Consider the following 17324-nt stretch of genomic DNA (forward strand, 5'->3'; position numbering starts at 1 on the left):
TGCTGAAAATCATCATCGAATCACAGACTGGTTTGGGTTGAAAGGGACCTTAAAGCTCATCCGGTTCCAATCCTCTCTCATGGGCAGGGACACCTTCCACTAGAGCAGGTTGCTCCAAGCCCCATCCAGCCTGGCCTTGAACACTGTCAGGGATGGAGCATTTACCACTTCTCTGGGCACCCTGTGCCAGTGCCTCACCACTCTCACAGTGAAGAACTTCCTTATATCTAACCTGAACTTCCTCTGTTTCAGTTTAAACCCATCACCCCTTGTCCTGTCGCTACAGTCCCTGGTGAAGAGTCCCTCTCCAGCATCCATCCAAATGTAGAACCTCAAGACCTGGCCCTACAACTGAAGTCCCAAAGCTATTTTAATGTAGCAAAATAGTTGAGCTTCACAGGAAGCACAACAACAACGATGACAATGACAAACTAATCCTGTGAAATTGTAGGTCATGTTAACAGCAAGCTATGTTTTCATGTGAAAATGAATTCATATAGGCAGTGAATGCAAATGAACTGGTGCCTCTCTGCTTTTCCAGAACCACCACCCTTTCAGGAGCGGCTCTTTCCAAATACAGAAACAGAGTAGCTGGTGTACCACTGAAGTGCAAATCCATTGCTCTGAAGTGTTGCATGCACCCTGCTCTCTTAGCCACACCAGGTTAAGGTTTTGTTTCTATCTGGCTTAGTGTCACAGCCACCAATCTCATCCCAAATGCCCGAAGCAGTGAGATATCAGGACTGACAACTACTTAATGGCATTTGTAAACCTGGCTGATGGGAGAGGCAGTGGGCTCCCTGGCAGGGTGAATGGCACCTTCTCTTTTCTCTATTCCTAGTATATAATAAATACCAAGTAGCATTTCAATTTCCTTTCCCCTCCAACTGAAGTGCAGGATCTCACCAACTTGTAGACACAGCTGGAGCACATAAATGTGCATTTATTTGCAGAAACATGTTCTATCTGCAGTTTATTACATCACATGCTGAGTTACTAACATAAAGCACTGGGGTTTAATAAACACTAAATTCCTGTTTAGCTTTAATAGGCTTCTTTTATTAAAAAAGTAATACATTAGGTATTTTATGCATTTATATTACTCTAATAGCACGCATTTCTGCAGGTCCCAGTCCTACTCCCGGTACTGCAAAGCTCCCTAAACCAGGGCCACCAGAACCCCAGTGTTCTCCTAACGGTGGCGCTGAAGCACAGATAAATTATAGCCAAACACCAAGCTCATGGCTATAGATACAGCCGAGTATTCCTTACAGAATAAATACCCAACACACTGGTCATCGCTAAAATTGGCAGGTTTAGATCCTTTAGAGTAGTATCCAAATAAAAAAAGTTTTGCCTCTGTGCCTCCAGCATTTAAAAGTGAGGATTGTACATGAGCAAAACAAGCCACATACAAGCAAAGTTGTATAACCCTGATTTTTATGGTACATTGGAACTAAGAGTCCTCTGCACCTTGCCAGATAGGACACTGTTGGTGTTCTTCATGCTGCTTTCACTGTAGAAGTGACTTTCATATCCTAGAAACGTACAACTGCAACTAAAGGACCTAGCATGGCATGATGAGGATACAACACACCCTATGAGTATGAACAAAATGCAACTTGTTGCTGTCTTATTAAGAACACCTCATGAACAATCCTGGGGTGTAGAGAAAGAGCTGACTCAGGGGTTTTGCTGGTAATTTAGATTATTTAAGGGATCACTTCTGTTCGGCAACACAAGCATCCGGGCAGCATAGCTACCTCTACCACTGAATTCTTTAAGTGCCACCTTCTTTAAGTCCTTTTCAGTGAATAAGAAGTGAAAGCATCCCTTAAAAATTTACATACTAATCTTCAGGCAGATATTTAATTTGAAACATGAAGTGACATTTGACAGCACAAAACCAGAAGAGCAGCTGAGCAAAGACTGTCAAAGAACTACTGTGTTCCTCTTCCAAGTTTCACCCCTACACCTTTAATTTTATTGCCAAGGTTTCTTTTGGACAGTAGCAATTAAAAAGCCACCTTATTTTGTCAACTTTGCAACCATTAGCATCCTGAGAGGTAGCGTGTCTTCTATCCAAGTGTTTGGAGAGTTCATCATCTTCTCCCAGAGGGCAGTTTCTGCTGAAGTAGAATCCATCCAGTCTACTGTAGTCCCATAGCTTCTGCCTGGAAAAATGTCAGTTAAGAGGAACATTACTTAACGTGTTGCAGAGTTAGAAGCAGGCAATCATGTTTGTCTGTCTTCTAAAACGGTTCCACCTTCTCAGGTGGCTGACCCAGTATTTTGAAGAACCAGTTCTACATTTATGGAATTGTACAGTTCTATCAAACACATTTAGTAAGAGTTTCACACAGAAACTTGGTCATCTTTCATGTTATCCTTAGCCTTTTTGTCATAAGATGTAGGAGCTTGGAACAATCTGGTCTAGTGGAAGGTGTCCTTGCTCATGGCAGAGGTGCTGGAACTAGGTGGTCTTTAAGGTCCATTTGAACCCAAACCATTCTGTGATTCTATGAATATCTGCGAGGGTTTAAGAATAAAACAGGACACTTATTTTGTACAATGCTGGAAACTCTAGAATTCAAATTGAGATTTACTATCCCAATTTGTATTTTAGGTTATTCTGGTGAACCATGGTAACTTGGGAAATTTTTTTCTTGTCTTTGCTTGGAAAGACTCCAAACACATCCTCCCCTCAGACAATGAAAGGGACAAATACAATGACAGGGAAAACACACAGTTCTGTCTACACATTTTATATTGCCCTCATGCTGAAAACTTGTTTGCATTTCTAAGTTTTCCTCTCCAGTGTCTTCAAATCTTATCACACATTCCTGATCTATCCTTTTATCTCCACCCAATACATTCCTTACACCTCATACTTAGTTTTTGCATGAGTCTGTAAGACGTTATCAGTATTTTGGATGCATGTTCTTGTGCTTCAAACAATACCAGATATAATGTATGGCCAGGCAAAGGCTTATTTCCAGTATTTCTCCTCATTTGTCAGTCATCCTAACCCTCATAACACTACTGAGATTTACATTTCAAGATCTGTGCTCAAAATAGGAAAGTTACTTGTCCTGGGTTCAGCCGGACATGACACTGAATGAAACTCTTCAGTAAATAACTAACTGAAAGGCTGTTGGGTGATCTTTGCAAAAAGAGAAGAAATGGAAAGGAAGAAGGGAAAAAGGAGAGCCTGCATTTTGTACATTAAGGTTTAATGTATTAGTTGTCCAGTACCTGTTCCAAGGCCTATTCTGAGACCTCCCAGAAAGTGGTTGGCCAGTTTGTTGTGGTCCCAGACTGTGAGTTCTACACAGGCTTCTTTCAAATCTTCTGGTCTAAAGCCATCATAGACCATGGTGTGGTTGAATATGGGGTTTGTAGTTTTTGCCACTGTTCTTGTTTTCTGGCGGCTTTTTCGGCTGGTGTCTGGCAGAATGGTACTTCAGGAAGAAAAAGCATTGTCAGTTTGCACTTAAACATCAAACACAGACAAAACCTACTGATTAACAGTGCCCTTTGCATGTTAGGACATGACTGAAGATGCTTTAGCATTGTGGAGATGAAGTCAAAGGTCATATTCTCAGTCCAAGAAATACTGGCAGCATGTATCCACCCCTGTGCTTCAGCAGATGGAAGGGAAGAGGAGGTCAGGTGAGGAAGAGGCAGAAGTGATTTTATTTATCACGAATGACACTGAAACCTTTTGTCCCTGATGGGGATTTCCCACCCATCTCGTTATTCTTGTCTCTTCACATTTTCAGTCTGTACATGGAAAGGAAAGAGGAAGAAATACCACAATGCTTCTCACTTCTGTCTCCTCCCTAGATTTGCTAAACTGAACCAGGCTCCTGCACAAACACACCTTACTTAAATGCAAATAAAACCAGGCATAGTTGTGAGGAACCCTTCCCCCTACCGAGTAACTGAGCAGCAGAATGGAAGAGCAGATTACACAGGAAGCTTTCCCAGTCTGTTCTAATCGGTTCAAGTTGTAAACCCTGCAGGACAATTTGCATTACAATCAAGGAGAATCAGAAAGTAATTAGGTGGTTTTTCATTTGAATGTAGAAACATGAAGATAAGATTAGAAAACATAACAGTAGCATTAGTAGGCCATCACGTTTGATGACTTTGACCCCGGTTCTTACCACTTAATAAAAGAGTTGAGCCTATTGCCTCTCAGAAGAGGAAGGTCATGGCATTCTTTGACCCAGATGTGGACCTCACCAGTAGGTACAGTCTTTTTCCCTGCAAAGGTAAAACATTAATGAAGCCTTGCAGATCCCTTTTAAAGGTAATTTCCATGATGCAGCAGTTCCTGTCCATTTGTAGAGGGGATATTTGGCCTAGACTCTCATTATACCTTAATTCAACCAACCTCAGAAGCTGCAATCTTCATCCCATCAAAATACAGCAAGACCACATGATGTCTGTATTCCCACTTCTATTCTCTTACAACTAAATACATAGTATGAGTCTCCTCCTCAAAGCTTCCTAGGTAAGGATGTCACAGCCTATGTGATGTTAACATTTATTGATGCTTGGACTTTCAAATAAGCTCTTTTGTGCTGTGACTGTATTCTTATTGACCGACCGGCTGGATTAAAGACCTCACCTCACTGTCAGATCAGCAGTTATCAGTTGCCAGACAAGATTAAACCAAACAGAGCATAGAATGCTGCATTCTGAATACTTACTGGTATTTTCTACTTCTAGTATCGCTTGAATTCAGTGTGTTGTCATTGTTTATGTAGCAAATCACAGCACCTGCCTGGTGATTTATAATCTCTAAAATTATTAGTGAGATAACGGAATTTATTACATATACAGACTATGTTACAAATCAAAGATTACAGCACTGAAGTCATTTCTTCTGTAGTAACATTAAAACCAACAAAAAGATCCTAAAATGATCTTTGGATCCTAAACTGAATTTGTGAGCAAGGTGGCTGTAGAAGGAATAATTCTACTTTATATTAAAACAAGGTGTCTGAAATGGCTGAGTAGAAACAACTAAACCCCCAAAGGCTTAACAAACCCAAAGCAAGAAGCAAAGCATACCTCCAGCAGGGTGTGGGACATACAGAAGGGCCAGTTTCATCTCCCCTCTGTTTTCTAGTTGAAGAGTCATTGTTGAAGTCTGAAATTTAAGAAGAAGAAAACCCCACAAATGTCAAAGCTTGCACTTCACAAAGAGTTTGCTCTGTAAAGTTTTCCACCGGAACAAGCCTGACTTCTACAGGAGGCAAGTTTTTTTCTTGTTCCATACCCATTAGTCTTCCCTCAGTTTACAGGACATGAGAGATTTTAGGGCATGTTCAGCCACTTGCAGTGACTCAGATGACACACAACTCTTTCACTAAAGCAGAAAACACGACCCAGGAGAGGCCAGAAGGCTTTGAGGATGCAGCATTTCCACTGATGTGCCCTTATTTAAAACCAGAACGTCTGCTCTTTCAATCAGGAAACTTACTGTTTGTGCAACAGAAAATGGACTTTTCTAAAGTCATTCCTATAGGAATGTATTGCCTCATTTAATACAATCTGAAACGCAGCCTTAGCAAGAGTTAGCTTGCAAAAAGGCACAAGAATGTGTCATTTCTTCATAGTCATGGATTATGTGAGGATGGAACAGGATCCCTGTTAACATTTACCTACCCAGAGCAGTTTTAAAATCAGTTGAATTCAACTAGTGCTAAGGACCACCACGACATTCCTGGTTTGTTCTGTAAATTATTCAACTTTGGATTGATCTGATTTTGGAATGAATTCATGAAATAAATACAAGGAAGAGAAGAAGAAATAAAAAAGGAGAAAAACAACAACAAAAGAAAGCAGAACGTCTGGCAATGGCTTACATGAAAGCTTAGATCTTGGGTGAAACCCATTAGCAAACAAGACACACACAAACATAGAAGTCATCCTTACATCTAACATTAAAATGCTGCTGCACTTGCCCCGTGTTCTGAGGAGGTTTGCTTCGTATTTGGGGGGAAAATGCCTTCAGGTATCTGCTGCAGCAACATGATGTAAGTGAAAAACAACTTGAAATTCCTACTCCTTACACTATGAGAAAGCTATCCCTACTATAATAATAACTAGCTACTTACTAGACTAACAGAAACCTCAGAACTGGATGTTCCATCTACCAGAAAAGAGGCATTTATGATTATAACCGACACCAAACCCACAGAACACACAAGACCAGACATAAGTAAATAAAGACTCGGGGTTTTGCACTTACACAGTGGAAAATACAGAACTGACCCACCCATAGTGACCTACCCTTGGCTTGAGTGGAAACCAGTTGATCTGCTTGTTGGATTTCTCATTCCAGTCCCATGTTCCTAAATCCAGCTCCACTTCTCCAAGGAAACTATTCCTCCCAAAGGTGTCATTGTGCCACACAGAGATATTGAGGCTTTGGTATTTTAGGAGATCCTTCTCAATTTTATACTGCCAGGAGGAAGAAATGAAGGGGGAAAAAAAACAGCCGGATTTTTACCAGTGCTATGTCTGAAATGTGGCTGGGTTTATACACCCATAGCTGCTCACTGCTTCCTTTCAAAACAAAACTCTCTTCATGTTTTACTTTTTATTTCATAGGATCACAGAATGGTTTGTGCTGGAAGGGACCTTAAAGCTCATCCAGTTCAACCCCCTGCCATGGGCAGGGACACCTTCCACTAGAGCAGATTGCTCCAAGCCCCTGTGTCCAACCTGGCCTTGAACACTGCCAGGGATGGGGCAGCCACAGCTTCTCTGGGCACCCTGTGCCAGCGCCTCAGCACCCTCACAGTAAAAAACTTCTGCCTAAGAGCTCATCTAAATCTCCCCTCTGTCAGGTTAAATCCATTCCCCCTTGTCCTGTCAATACATGCTCTTATAAAAAGCCCTCTCCAGCTTTTATTTGTCAGCCCCTTTAGGCACTGGAGCTGCTCTAAGGTCTCCCGTTAAGGAGCCTTCTCTTCTCCAGGCTGAACCAGCCCAGTTCTCTCAGCCTGGCTCCATAACAGAGGTGCTCCAGCCCTCGCAGCATCTTCATGGCCCTTCTCCTACTAAATGTATGAGCCCTTAGCTCATACTAAGTTTGTATTTGTGAGAAATATACAACTACCAGTGTTCTCACTGCTGTACCCAGAGTACAGTGTGGGGTTCACCTATCAGTCACGGACACAAGTACTTCTGCAGAGCAATCCCTGTCACCCTAATGTCTTTTGAGATCATCTACCCCTGTGCCTAAAAGTTAAGGTTCCTCCTCCTTCATGCATATAGTATTCCATATGTAGGAACAGTTAGATAAATACCCGCAATATTTCATTATAGACTGGATTAAAAGTTTTCTTTTTGACAGAAGTCTTCCGTTTGCCCAGCTTGTATTTCTCTGGAAGCAGGTAGGTCTTTACATACCTAAAATTTAAGACAGACCTGTTAGAAGGGCAAAAAAAACCCCACCCTTTCTAACTTCCCCTTCCAAAAGACACAAGTATTTTCTTATGAAGTCAAATAAATCCACTTAATAGCCATTATATTGTTCAAGTTGTTACATTTAGGAAGTGAACAGCAGTGGTGAAGTATAACAGTAGTTTCCGAACTGGGACATGGGTCTCCTTCTACCAGGGGGAAACGTGTTTAAATGTCTCCTCAGCATATACCAATACAGAATATTTAACTATAATATGCCCAGATACAGTATTTATTTGCTCTAATCCTGTTGGGAACATCAAACCAGGATTTATCATCTGGAAAGTTGAGTTTTAAAAGACTTTCATATTCTTAAAAGTTTGAGCTTCCCATGTTGATACATGCACCAATTTATAGTGGCAATTCTACATTCAGAGTGGAAAACCACATGAAGCACGTTATAGTCTCTTCATTTATTTATTGAGTTGTAAACTCCAATGGGTTATAGAGATTGGACTAAAACAGCAGTTTTCATTTTCACATTAACGATAAAGCTTCCATAAGGAAATCAGTATCTTCTGTGTACTCACGGGTCTGAACGCTGGCGCTTAACATCTGCCACTGCCAAGTCTTTGCACTGGCAAATAAAGATGTGGAGCTCCTTCAGCTGTTCCACATAATCAATGGCAAACTGGATGTTCCCCTTCACATCAATATTGCCAAAGTCTGCGCTATAGATGCTCATGAGGCTTCCGCTCACCTGTGCCAGACAAGAGGAGAAACATTTTCCAGGCATTGCATTTAACCACATACTTCAAGATTAGGATAGAAGCTGTGCTCAGAATTCCGACAGTAAAGAAATCAGCTGTGTCCCTTTAAATGTAAGAACAAACTAGGGGACACTATAACAAAAGATTCTCAGCAAGCAGAAAGTTATTTGTAAGTCAAAGGTGTTAGGCCAAGTTTGCTACAAAAACAATGTGTTTATTGCCTTGAAATAGATGAAGTAAAGTGATAGGATGCTGCAGATCTGGGGACTGTCTGTGATCAGACCTTTGAAATATTACTTCTAGATCCCTTCAGCTGATCTTCCTTCTGCAGAAAGCAGAGCTCAAGAATTTAGGGCAACAGGCCTTTAGAAAACATCAACAAAAAGATTAGTGCTAAAGCCTATATGGCTGAATTATGTACCTAAGTAAAGCACTGAAAATTGAACACGAATATATAGGAAGAGAAGAATGTAAGATCATTTTTAGTCTCAATATCCTTCCCCAAAATTCCCCAGAAACTCCATAGAAACTAATAACCTGGTTAGCTAGTTCATGGACTTAAACACCCCTGTACAAATACTGCCTCTTGCTTTCAGTTATTTCTCCCCCTTCCTCCTTACTATTTGTTCTATATAAATTGTCCCTCATTTTCAGCTACAAATGCAAGCTCTTGGGGTAAAAGCTATCACTTTGTTCAGTGTTTATAGAGGGGAGTCCTGAACAAGCTCCAATATATTCCTAAAGAGCAAAAGTAAAACCAATTCTATTTTATCTGTTTTAGGCAATTCCATGCAAGCGTTCACATAACAGAGAGGGAAGGAAGGAGAAAGAGATGCGGAAAGGTAAGAGGAATAAGAAGGGAGCTGAAACAATACTGAAGAGATTACCAAAAGCAAAGTGCCATTAAAACAAGGCTGTGGTTTACGTACAGAGGATAAGGAGGCCATGCCAGAGGAGCCGCTAAGATTGGTTAGAGAGCTGGGACTCTTCTTGACTCTGCCAAGGGAATAACTGCTTTCTGATGCTGTATCTGTCTCTCTGTCATCACTCTACAAAAACAGCACAGAAAAAGCCTGTGTTGGTTCTTCGTGGTTACAAAAAACATTAAATACAAACAAAAACAAACAGATTTTTAATGCAGACTGAGGCTCAGTGAAAACCTGAATTTAAATCCCCTGGTTGTGCAACATGAGTAACCAATAGTTCTTGAATTAGGTCATGAACTTAAAACTGAAAAGGATATTTTCTGATGGAAAGCCTACAGTGAAAATTTAAAGCAGTAATGCAACCAGGTTTGAGCTTTGGCTTTAAATCTCAAATAGCAAGGAGAGAGTACAATTTGACTGGGGCAATTAAACTCAGCTTCTCTACTTCACCTTGCAAGTGGTAATGCTCAGGTCTTTTACCAGTCACTTTCTGTTACATAGCAAATACTGTCAAGTCTGTACCCTGTCTTGAAGGCAGCTAGCTGGAGGCAACATGCACTCTACAACAGCAGTGGATACAAAGAGCCTTTCTTGCAGGACACTAAGCAGGGCCCTGCTTTTCTCTCAAGGAACTGCAGTTGTGGTTTACCTCGCTGTTACCCAGTTATGTGCTTACAACCCCATTCTGTCTCAATGTCATTGCTATACTGAAGAATCCATACTTCACTTCCCATGTGTGTCTTAGCACCTTCCTTTGCAAGCTGCTGAAGAAAGTAGCATCTTCCTGCTGCATTCCACCCAATTTACAAGGCTTCCCCCCTGTTTTATAAGGTTTTGAACTGCTTTCATAGCTCCTCTACTAGCAGATGCAAAATTAATAAACAACATCTACACACACTAAAGAAAATGGATATTTACAGACATAAATAAATAGCATATAAGCATTTTGAGTAAGACTTTATGAAGATCTGCTAATTGTAGCTTTTATGACCATGTCTGTACCACTAGGCAAAAGCAGGCCAAGATAATTCCCCAATTCAGAGGCCAAAGGTAAGGACTGACTAATGCTCATCATACCCAGGGCAGGGATCCTTGAGAGGCAAATTGGTTTGGAGAGAGATATTTGGGACTATTAAAAAAAATTCAGGGAGTGAAGTAACAGTTAAGCATTGTGAATAATCAGCCCTGTTCCAAAGAGTCCATAGAAGACAGGAAAATCCTAAGCTCCCTTATGAAGAATATATGACTTCCCTAGGACCATTTTAGCTGCTGTCCATGGAGCAGGTCAGCAGGACAATGGAACTTACCTCTTCCTGTAGAAATGATGGTACCGATTTGCTCAGTGCTTTGAGTTTTTCAGGACTGGAAAACAACTTGTCAGGCTGTGAAGACACTGTGGAAACTGAAGAGCAGCAATTCAAAAGGCTTCAAAAATACACTTGTACATCAAAACAGTGACTTTTCACAACATGATGTGGTTAGAAATAAACTTCTGGTGAAATACATGCACATGCATAACCAGTTTAAAGTTTGGATGCAAGGTTGGTTCTCCCCAACCCTCCCATAGGACTCAGAAGCTATCATTAGGAAGCATAATTCACTTTAACAACTTCTATAACACTGACCAAAGAACTTTATCTGGCGGGAGCAGAAACACTGACATTGCTTGACATGATGTGCAAGCCTGGGTGCTGCAAGCAAGCTCTGATCAAATGTGGTGAAGAAAACACTGTCAGTTTACCTTCTACATTTTCTTTCTAGAACAAGGATAAATGCAACACTTATGTACTAACCATCCCTCACTGACATTAGAATCACAGAATGGTTTGGGTTGGAAGGGACCTTAAAACTCACCCAGTTCCAACCCCCTGCCATGGGCAGGGGCACCTTCCACTAGAGCAGCTTGCTCCAAGCCCCTGTATCCAACCTGGCCTTGAACACTGCCATGGATGGGGCAGCCACAGCTTCTCTGGGCACCCTGTGCCACCACCTCAGCACCCTCACAGGGAAGAGCTTCTGCCTAAGAGCTCATCCCAATCTCCCCTCTGTCAGGTTAAAACCATTCCCCCTTGTCCTGTCCCTACAGGCCCTCATCCAAAGTCCCTCTCCAGGTTCTTGTAGCTCCTTTAGGCACTGGAAGCTGCTCTAAGGTCTCCCTGGAGCCTTCTCTTCTCCAGGCTGAACCAGCCCAGTTCTCTCAGCCTGTCTCCATAACAGAGGTGCTCCAGCCCTCACAGCTTCTCTGTGGCTTCCCCTGGACTCACTCCCATCTTGGAACAATTACAGTCATCATAAGGTTCTTGGGAAGAAATCAGCTAAAGTCTGTTCTTTACAGTCTCATTAACGGCAGTAGAAACATTGTGTAAATCAATTTGGTTTTAGACCTGAGGAAAGAAGTTTCAAGTACTCCCAGTTCATTGTAAGATGCATATCATTAATGATGCACTTTTTCTGCAGTACATCTCTTCGTCTGCATACTTCTAATAAAGCTCACTGCTACACTCTTTCACCATACAAAGCTCAACTGCACAACTTAGTCTTGCAAAAAAAAAACAGTTTGCAGTAAGCCCATGATACTCAGAATTTTCCATTCTCTAACCCAACTTATATTTAATAATGCACTAAAGCTCTTTATCTGTGGACTGGATACACATTGTTAAATGCATCAAGACAAGTATTTGGCAACAAACAGCCAGCTACAGGGACACGTATCTATTACACAGAGTGAAACACTGCAACACTGTTTGCAAGGTGTGAGTTAAGCCTTTACAAAGCTGTTGCTGGATGAAGCTCAAGTAGCGCTCAACATGTCAGTTATTTTCAGTATGCAGTTAAGAGGCAGTTTCCACATTGAGCACGAATGTAGTCCAGATGTATAACTTGTTAGTTGTTACATAACAAAGGATTTGTGATGTATTAGTTTAAATATCAGTGGAGAAACCTCCCCATTGTCTGCTGGAAGGATCCTGTTACTCACTTCCCGTGGTATTTTCATTCCTCTCTTGATGCTGATCAGGTTTCAGACCTGCTCAGTGCGGTATTGACAACAGTCATTCAGTGGCACAAACAGCTTTGCAATGTCAATAAATAGCATCAGTACATTTTAGATGTGGGATGTTTTTGACCTCCCCAGACCCTGTATGTTTCTGTGTTTTACATTGATCTTCTCCTTTGAGAGGCTGGATCATAACTAGGGTAACACGAATGTACAAGCTAAACAAAGCAAGAAGAACTTGCCTTACTCTATGTGCACAGCTATTCATTTGGTTGTTTGTCATTGTTGCAAAACTTCACTCTCAAAAAGCTTAAGTTCAAAATAAACCTCTCCTGCCTTTTCAGATAAGTGTCTATACATTCCATCCTGAACATAAAACGTGCTTTCAGTAGGAGTCTCCATTTGAAAGCAAAGTGCAGTATGGTACTGAAGTCTCGTGTTCATTTTCTGAACAGTGCGTGCATTCTGTCATGCTACAATCATACCATTTATACTATAGGCAACTAACATGCAAAATGCCTTGAAGCATCTAAAACATGACAATAAATGCAACTGTGCACAACTATTTTTTATAACTGTAATGCTCCAGTGCAGTAAAGAAAGAATTGTGTGTTATGTTCTACCATATTCAATGTAATGTAAGGGGTTTCTGTTGTGTTTATCTTGATATTGAGCAGCTTTGCTTTTATTTTCTTAGATTTGGAATTTCTAAATATATAGAGGAAAAATTAACAGCAAGGCATTTGTAATGCACTAATGGACTGATGATAGCTACCATAGCTGACTCAGCACTTCATCTATTGCTTAGAGTAATTCCACTTTGCTGGATTGAGATGGGGAATGTAGGAGAGGCTCCTTTTCATCTGAGTAATTCCACTTTGCTGGATTGAGATGGGGAATGTAGGAGAGGTTCCTTTTCATCTGATGCACTCTGAAGGGTGTTTTGCACTAGCAAAAGGCATCTTCCATCTTACAATGCCAACGAATGAACAGACAAACTCATTATTTACTTAAGCCAAGTCTTTCAACTGAGCTACTGTTCAAAGCTCACAATAATTTCAGTAACTGTTTCACAGGATGAATGTCCAAAGGACAAAACAATACACTCCTAGGTGGCAGAGAGTTTCTACAGATATAGCAGGACAGAACATTAGTATATTCCTGAAGAATAAAATGCCACAGTGAAAGTCTATAAACACATTTCAGTCATGCTGAAGTTAATCAAATCTAGAAGCACAATTCTCGGTCTAAGAAAATCTTTCACTAGCAAATAGAGGCCATGAAAAAAAAAACAACAATAAACTTCCATGCAGACACAAAAGATATTTACCATCTTCAGCACTAAGAGCTAATTCTTCCTTTGGATTATTTATTTTTCCTTTATCTGTGCAGGAAAAAAGTAACACATAGTTAGGAATTTTGCTATTCAGTGTGATAAAATGAATGGCAGTGGTAATCACAGAGCAAAGAGTGGTGAGGACACAAAGTCAAACGAACCAGCAGAGCCATGGAAATGGTTAAATTCAAGAGATGCTTTCTACTTCACACACTACATCAAACCTATGTCCAAGCAGCAGTCTCATGTTGACATGGTCAGTGTGCCATTGTGACCGTGTTAGTGCATACCTAAACCCTAGAATCTAGTTAGAAGCAGGCAACAGCATAAGTAGTATTAGCAGAGTGTTTTGCCAATGATAGCCAACATCTTTCAAAATCTACACTCCACATTTCAGTGTATATGAAGTTCAGTTTATATCCTCCCCGTTAGTCAGGGGATGAGCCTGGAAACATCCTGGGGCAGTGGGAATAGAGACAGGAATAATGATTGAAACTAAAAACCTAAAAAGGCTACAAAGGGAATTAATTTTAAGTATAATCTTGTCTCATCATATTCTCTTAGCATGATTTTGGGATATTAACTTAATTAGAAATAATTAATTAAAACCACTACTAAACTAAGATGATGTTTTCATACTTGAATAATTTGACCCAAGAAACAGCCAAGAGGCAATGGCAGCTGTTGCTCGCTATGGATTTGGGTAGTTGCCAGAACTTTTAATAGTGAAAATCACTATTGATTTCTGATCACAGAAAAATCTGTGATCTAGAATCACAGAGTGGTTTGGGTTGGGAGGGACCTTAAAACTCATCCAGTTCCAACCCCTGCCACGGGCAGGGACACCTTCCACTAGAGCAGGTTGCTCCAAGCCCCTGTGTCCAACCTGGCCTTGAACATTGCCAGAGATGGGGCAGCCACAGCTTCTCTGGGCACCCTGTGCCAGTGTCTCATAAACTGTTCAAGGAACGCTTCACCACTCATTAACACAGTGCATTTTTGGAAGATGTCTGCTTCATGGACCAGTGTTGTTTCAAAAGTAACACAAAGAACTGAAATCTAAACCTTGTGAGAAAAGAACATGGTTCTAAAGTACAAGCTCCATATAGCTCATTGAGAAACAAAGACAAAACCACTACTTGGCAAAGCTGTATGGAAGACCAGAATGAACATATTTAAGCCAAACTGGGGTCATGGGAGACACACAAGCTTCGTGCTCACTTGAGGTGGCTGATGGAATGTCCTCTAGACTTTTGGAAGGCATTTTCCTATCTGCACTCCTTTTCAAAGCCAGCAAAACAGGGTTTAATTCTTCTGAACCTGTTATGAGACAAAACACATGAACACTGCACATACAGAGATGCCACAAGCAAGTCACTAAAAAATACAACCATGGATTGCTCATGAGAATCTATTTTGACTGTTAGCAAAACCTGACCATTCAATGGAAATGCTAAATAAGTCCAAAATAAACAAAATGTCTAATTTTAAGAGTCCATTTGCTGTCTTTAAAGTGTTTTGCCCATCGGTACAGAGGTAGGTTGGTTGATATACCTTGTGTGGGCATGTGTCTGCACTGAGTAATAAGGGGGTTTGGAGCAATTCTGGCACTTAACTGGCTAAGAATAATACAGACTTTAGCCATTTTGTAACTATCTGGGTATGAATCAGCACAAAAAAAGTTAAACAGTTTTAGTTTTTCCACCAGTTCAACTTTGTTCTATTTTTCTCCCCAGGGAAAGTAAATTTTGTTTCAATACTGGAGTAAAAAACACAAAACCACCCAGCTGTGGAGGTATGTGGATCCCTGAAGTGATGCAATTGTCTCCAAGGGCAGAACCAAGACAGATAGAAACCTCTGAGACCCTGTCTCCTCCCTACTCCCTTTTCTCCTCATCAGCCAACCAACCAACCAAGCTTACAGTGCTGCTGTCCATAACAGGTAAAACCAAATTATCTTTCATTTTTCCTCATTTGTCTTGAGCTTTTGCTGGCTTCCATTGGAATCTCACTTTCAGAACAGGCTCAAGAGTTGGCAGGCCCTGGGAGCCTGACACATTGGTCTCATTTGCTGGCTGAATAAACCATTCCCAGCCTCTCAGCATGAGATTAAAAAGGTTAAATTATTTCTCTACCTTGTGCTTTTTGATGACTATCACACACTACACATTGACTAGAGCTGCCGTTCAACCAAGTAATGAGAATCCCAGTAAACAGACCATTTATATGACCACTTTCTACTGCAGCAGGCAGCAATGCTGAATAGCCCAAAGTGTTGGTGTTGTCTTTATATCCAGCCCTCCAATGATGAGAATTTACCTTTGAAGAACAATTGGTCACACTAAAGAATGAACTCAGTCAGTCACTGATTTTTTCCTCTCTTTTAATCCAGTATATTTAAAAGAAATACCAGAATCTGAGTGTTACAAAGTTAGTAATTTGAAGGTGATATCACAGGGAGGAAGAAAAGGGTAAATCATGAAGACTGATGCAATTGATTCACACTGCTGAATTCCCCTCAGCTAAAAAGTTTACCCAAATGTAGTAGGTGCGAAACACTTTCCAGTTAAAGGACCTCATGATTCTTCCCATCCTTCCCAAAGAACTATCTAAAGCATTCAAGTAGGAAATAAGTATCACCCAGACTTTGTGTAAATGCATTTCAAGTTGGCTACTATAAAAAATTGTAGCCATGTTTAACAACCCAGCACCATGAATTTTAGAAATCAAACAGCTCACGAGTCAAACTGGTTCCAGAGTGGGAATCAGATTGTTCATCAGAAGAACTGGATCCCAGGTCTGAGCCAACCCTTTCCTCTTCATCATTATCCTCATGTGGAGACGTGAGGAAGAGTCGAGCTCCTCCTGGCTGGGGGGAGCTGCTCTCATCTCTAAGTGGTGTACCTCCTGTCCTGAATCCCAGCAGCGCTTTAAAGTCTGAGCTCTTTTCAGAGGCATCCAGGGATGTGCTTTCATCAATCCTTCCTTTCTCATTTATCTTGAACGGCTTGATTTCAATCACATTGGGGTCTCCTTCCAAGGGGGGAAGATCGACTGGAGCCGTGTTTCTCTTTTCTAATGTATTAACAGCTCCATTTCTTTTAAGAGGACCAGAAGTTTCAGTTTCACTTACTGCAAGATCATTTACTGCAGCTCTGATATTTTGTTCTGGAGCTCTTCCTTTGATAGCTGTCTTCATCTGTGTATGACAGCTACTGAAAGCATGACATGGCTGTGACATTGTCATGAAGCCAGTCTCTTTTTGTGAGGGACTATGACCCCCAAACTCTTCTTGCCTATGTAACTCCCTGGATATCGGACATGAAGCTTCAGATGCTTCTTGAAGAAGTTCCTCTAAAGAGCACCTGAATTCCCTGAATTTTGCAGTGTTTGAAACTGAAGTTTTTTCTACTGTTTCTTGTATTTCTTGAGGATGGTCCCTCTCTCGATGTGGAGTGTGCACACTTACGCTACTCTGTATTTTACTTTTCATTTTCTTATCCCTATCTCCCAGCACAGAAGCTGGTGTTTCAGAGACATTTTTTGGTAGCTTCTGCAAATTCACATCAAATGCTGCATATTCAGCCTCGGACGCTGCAGATCTTTCCATGGTATCACTGATTTCCTGCAGAAGCTCTCCATCAGGCTCATAGGTTGTGCTTTTAACTTCCACCTCAGCAGCCCTCCATATTGCCCTGCCAGAACGTTTTGGTTTAGGAGGTGGCACTTCAGAAGCCTCCTTCAATAACTTCTCTAAAGCAAAGCTCAAGCCACTGACCTTGGATGGGGCAACAGATTTTTCTATGGTCTCACTGATTTCCTGCAGCAGCTCTCCATGAGGCTCACAGGTTGTGCTTTCGAGTTCCACCTCA

General features: G+C 41.1%; 1 protein-coding gene and 1 long non-coding RNA gene across 6 annotated transcripts in view; one reads left to right on the forward strand and one right to left on the reverse strand.

Moving 5' to 3' along the window:
* Window positions 1-563: 563 nt before the first annotated feature.
* LOC133271670 (uncharacterized) lies at window positions 564-6357 on the forward strand. Its single transcript, XR_009744215.1, has 3 exons — window positions 564-808; window positions 3549-3672; window positions 5141-6357. It is a non-coding gene; the product is annotated as an uncharacterized LOC133271670 (long non-coding RNA).
* Window positions 1038-17324, reverse strand: part of SYTL2 (synaptotagmin like 2) — a 54881-nt gene continuing 38594 nt past the window's right edge. For 4 of the 5 annotated variants that reach the window (XM_061458014.1, XM_061458012.1, XM_061458015.1 and 1 more), the window contains 12 exons: window positions 14674-14772; window positions 13447-13500; window positions 12099-12146; window positions 10429-10523; window positions 9125-9244; window positions 8016-8185; window positions 7329-7431; window positions 6307-6477; window positions 5083-5161; window positions 4170-4269; window positions 3256-3461; window positions 1038-2174 (listed from right to left, as the gene is read on the reverse strand). In XM_061458014.1, the coding sequence (XP_061313998.1) occupies window positions 2029-2174; window positions 3256-3461; window positions 4170-4269; window positions 5083-5161; window positions 6307-6477; window positions 7329-7431; window positions 8016-8185; window positions 9125-9244; window positions 10429-10523; window positions 12099-12146; window positions 13447-13500; window positions 14674-14772 (1391 nt within the window). In that variant the 3' untranslated portion in view covers window positions 1038-2028. The remainder of the gene's footprint in view (window positions 2175-3255; window positions 3462-4169; window positions 4270-5082; window positions 5162-6306; window positions 6478-7328; window positions 7432-8015; window positions 8186-9124; window positions 9245-10428; window positions 10524-12098; window positions 12147-13446; window positions 13501-14673; window positions 14773-17324) is intronic. The other variant, XM_061458013.1, reaches the window with a different exon arrangement.

This window comes from Pezoporus flaviventris, unplaced genomic scaffold (assembly GCF_033815535.1).
Source record: "Pezoporus flaviventris isolate CSIRO_AGI_PZ_B2104156 unplaced genomic scaffold, CSIRO_AGI_Pfla_v1 ptg000025l, whole genome shotgun sequence".
Classification (NCBI taxonomy): Eukaryota; Metazoa; Chordata; class Aves; order Psittaciformes; family Psittacidae; genus Pezoporus; species Pezoporus flaviventris.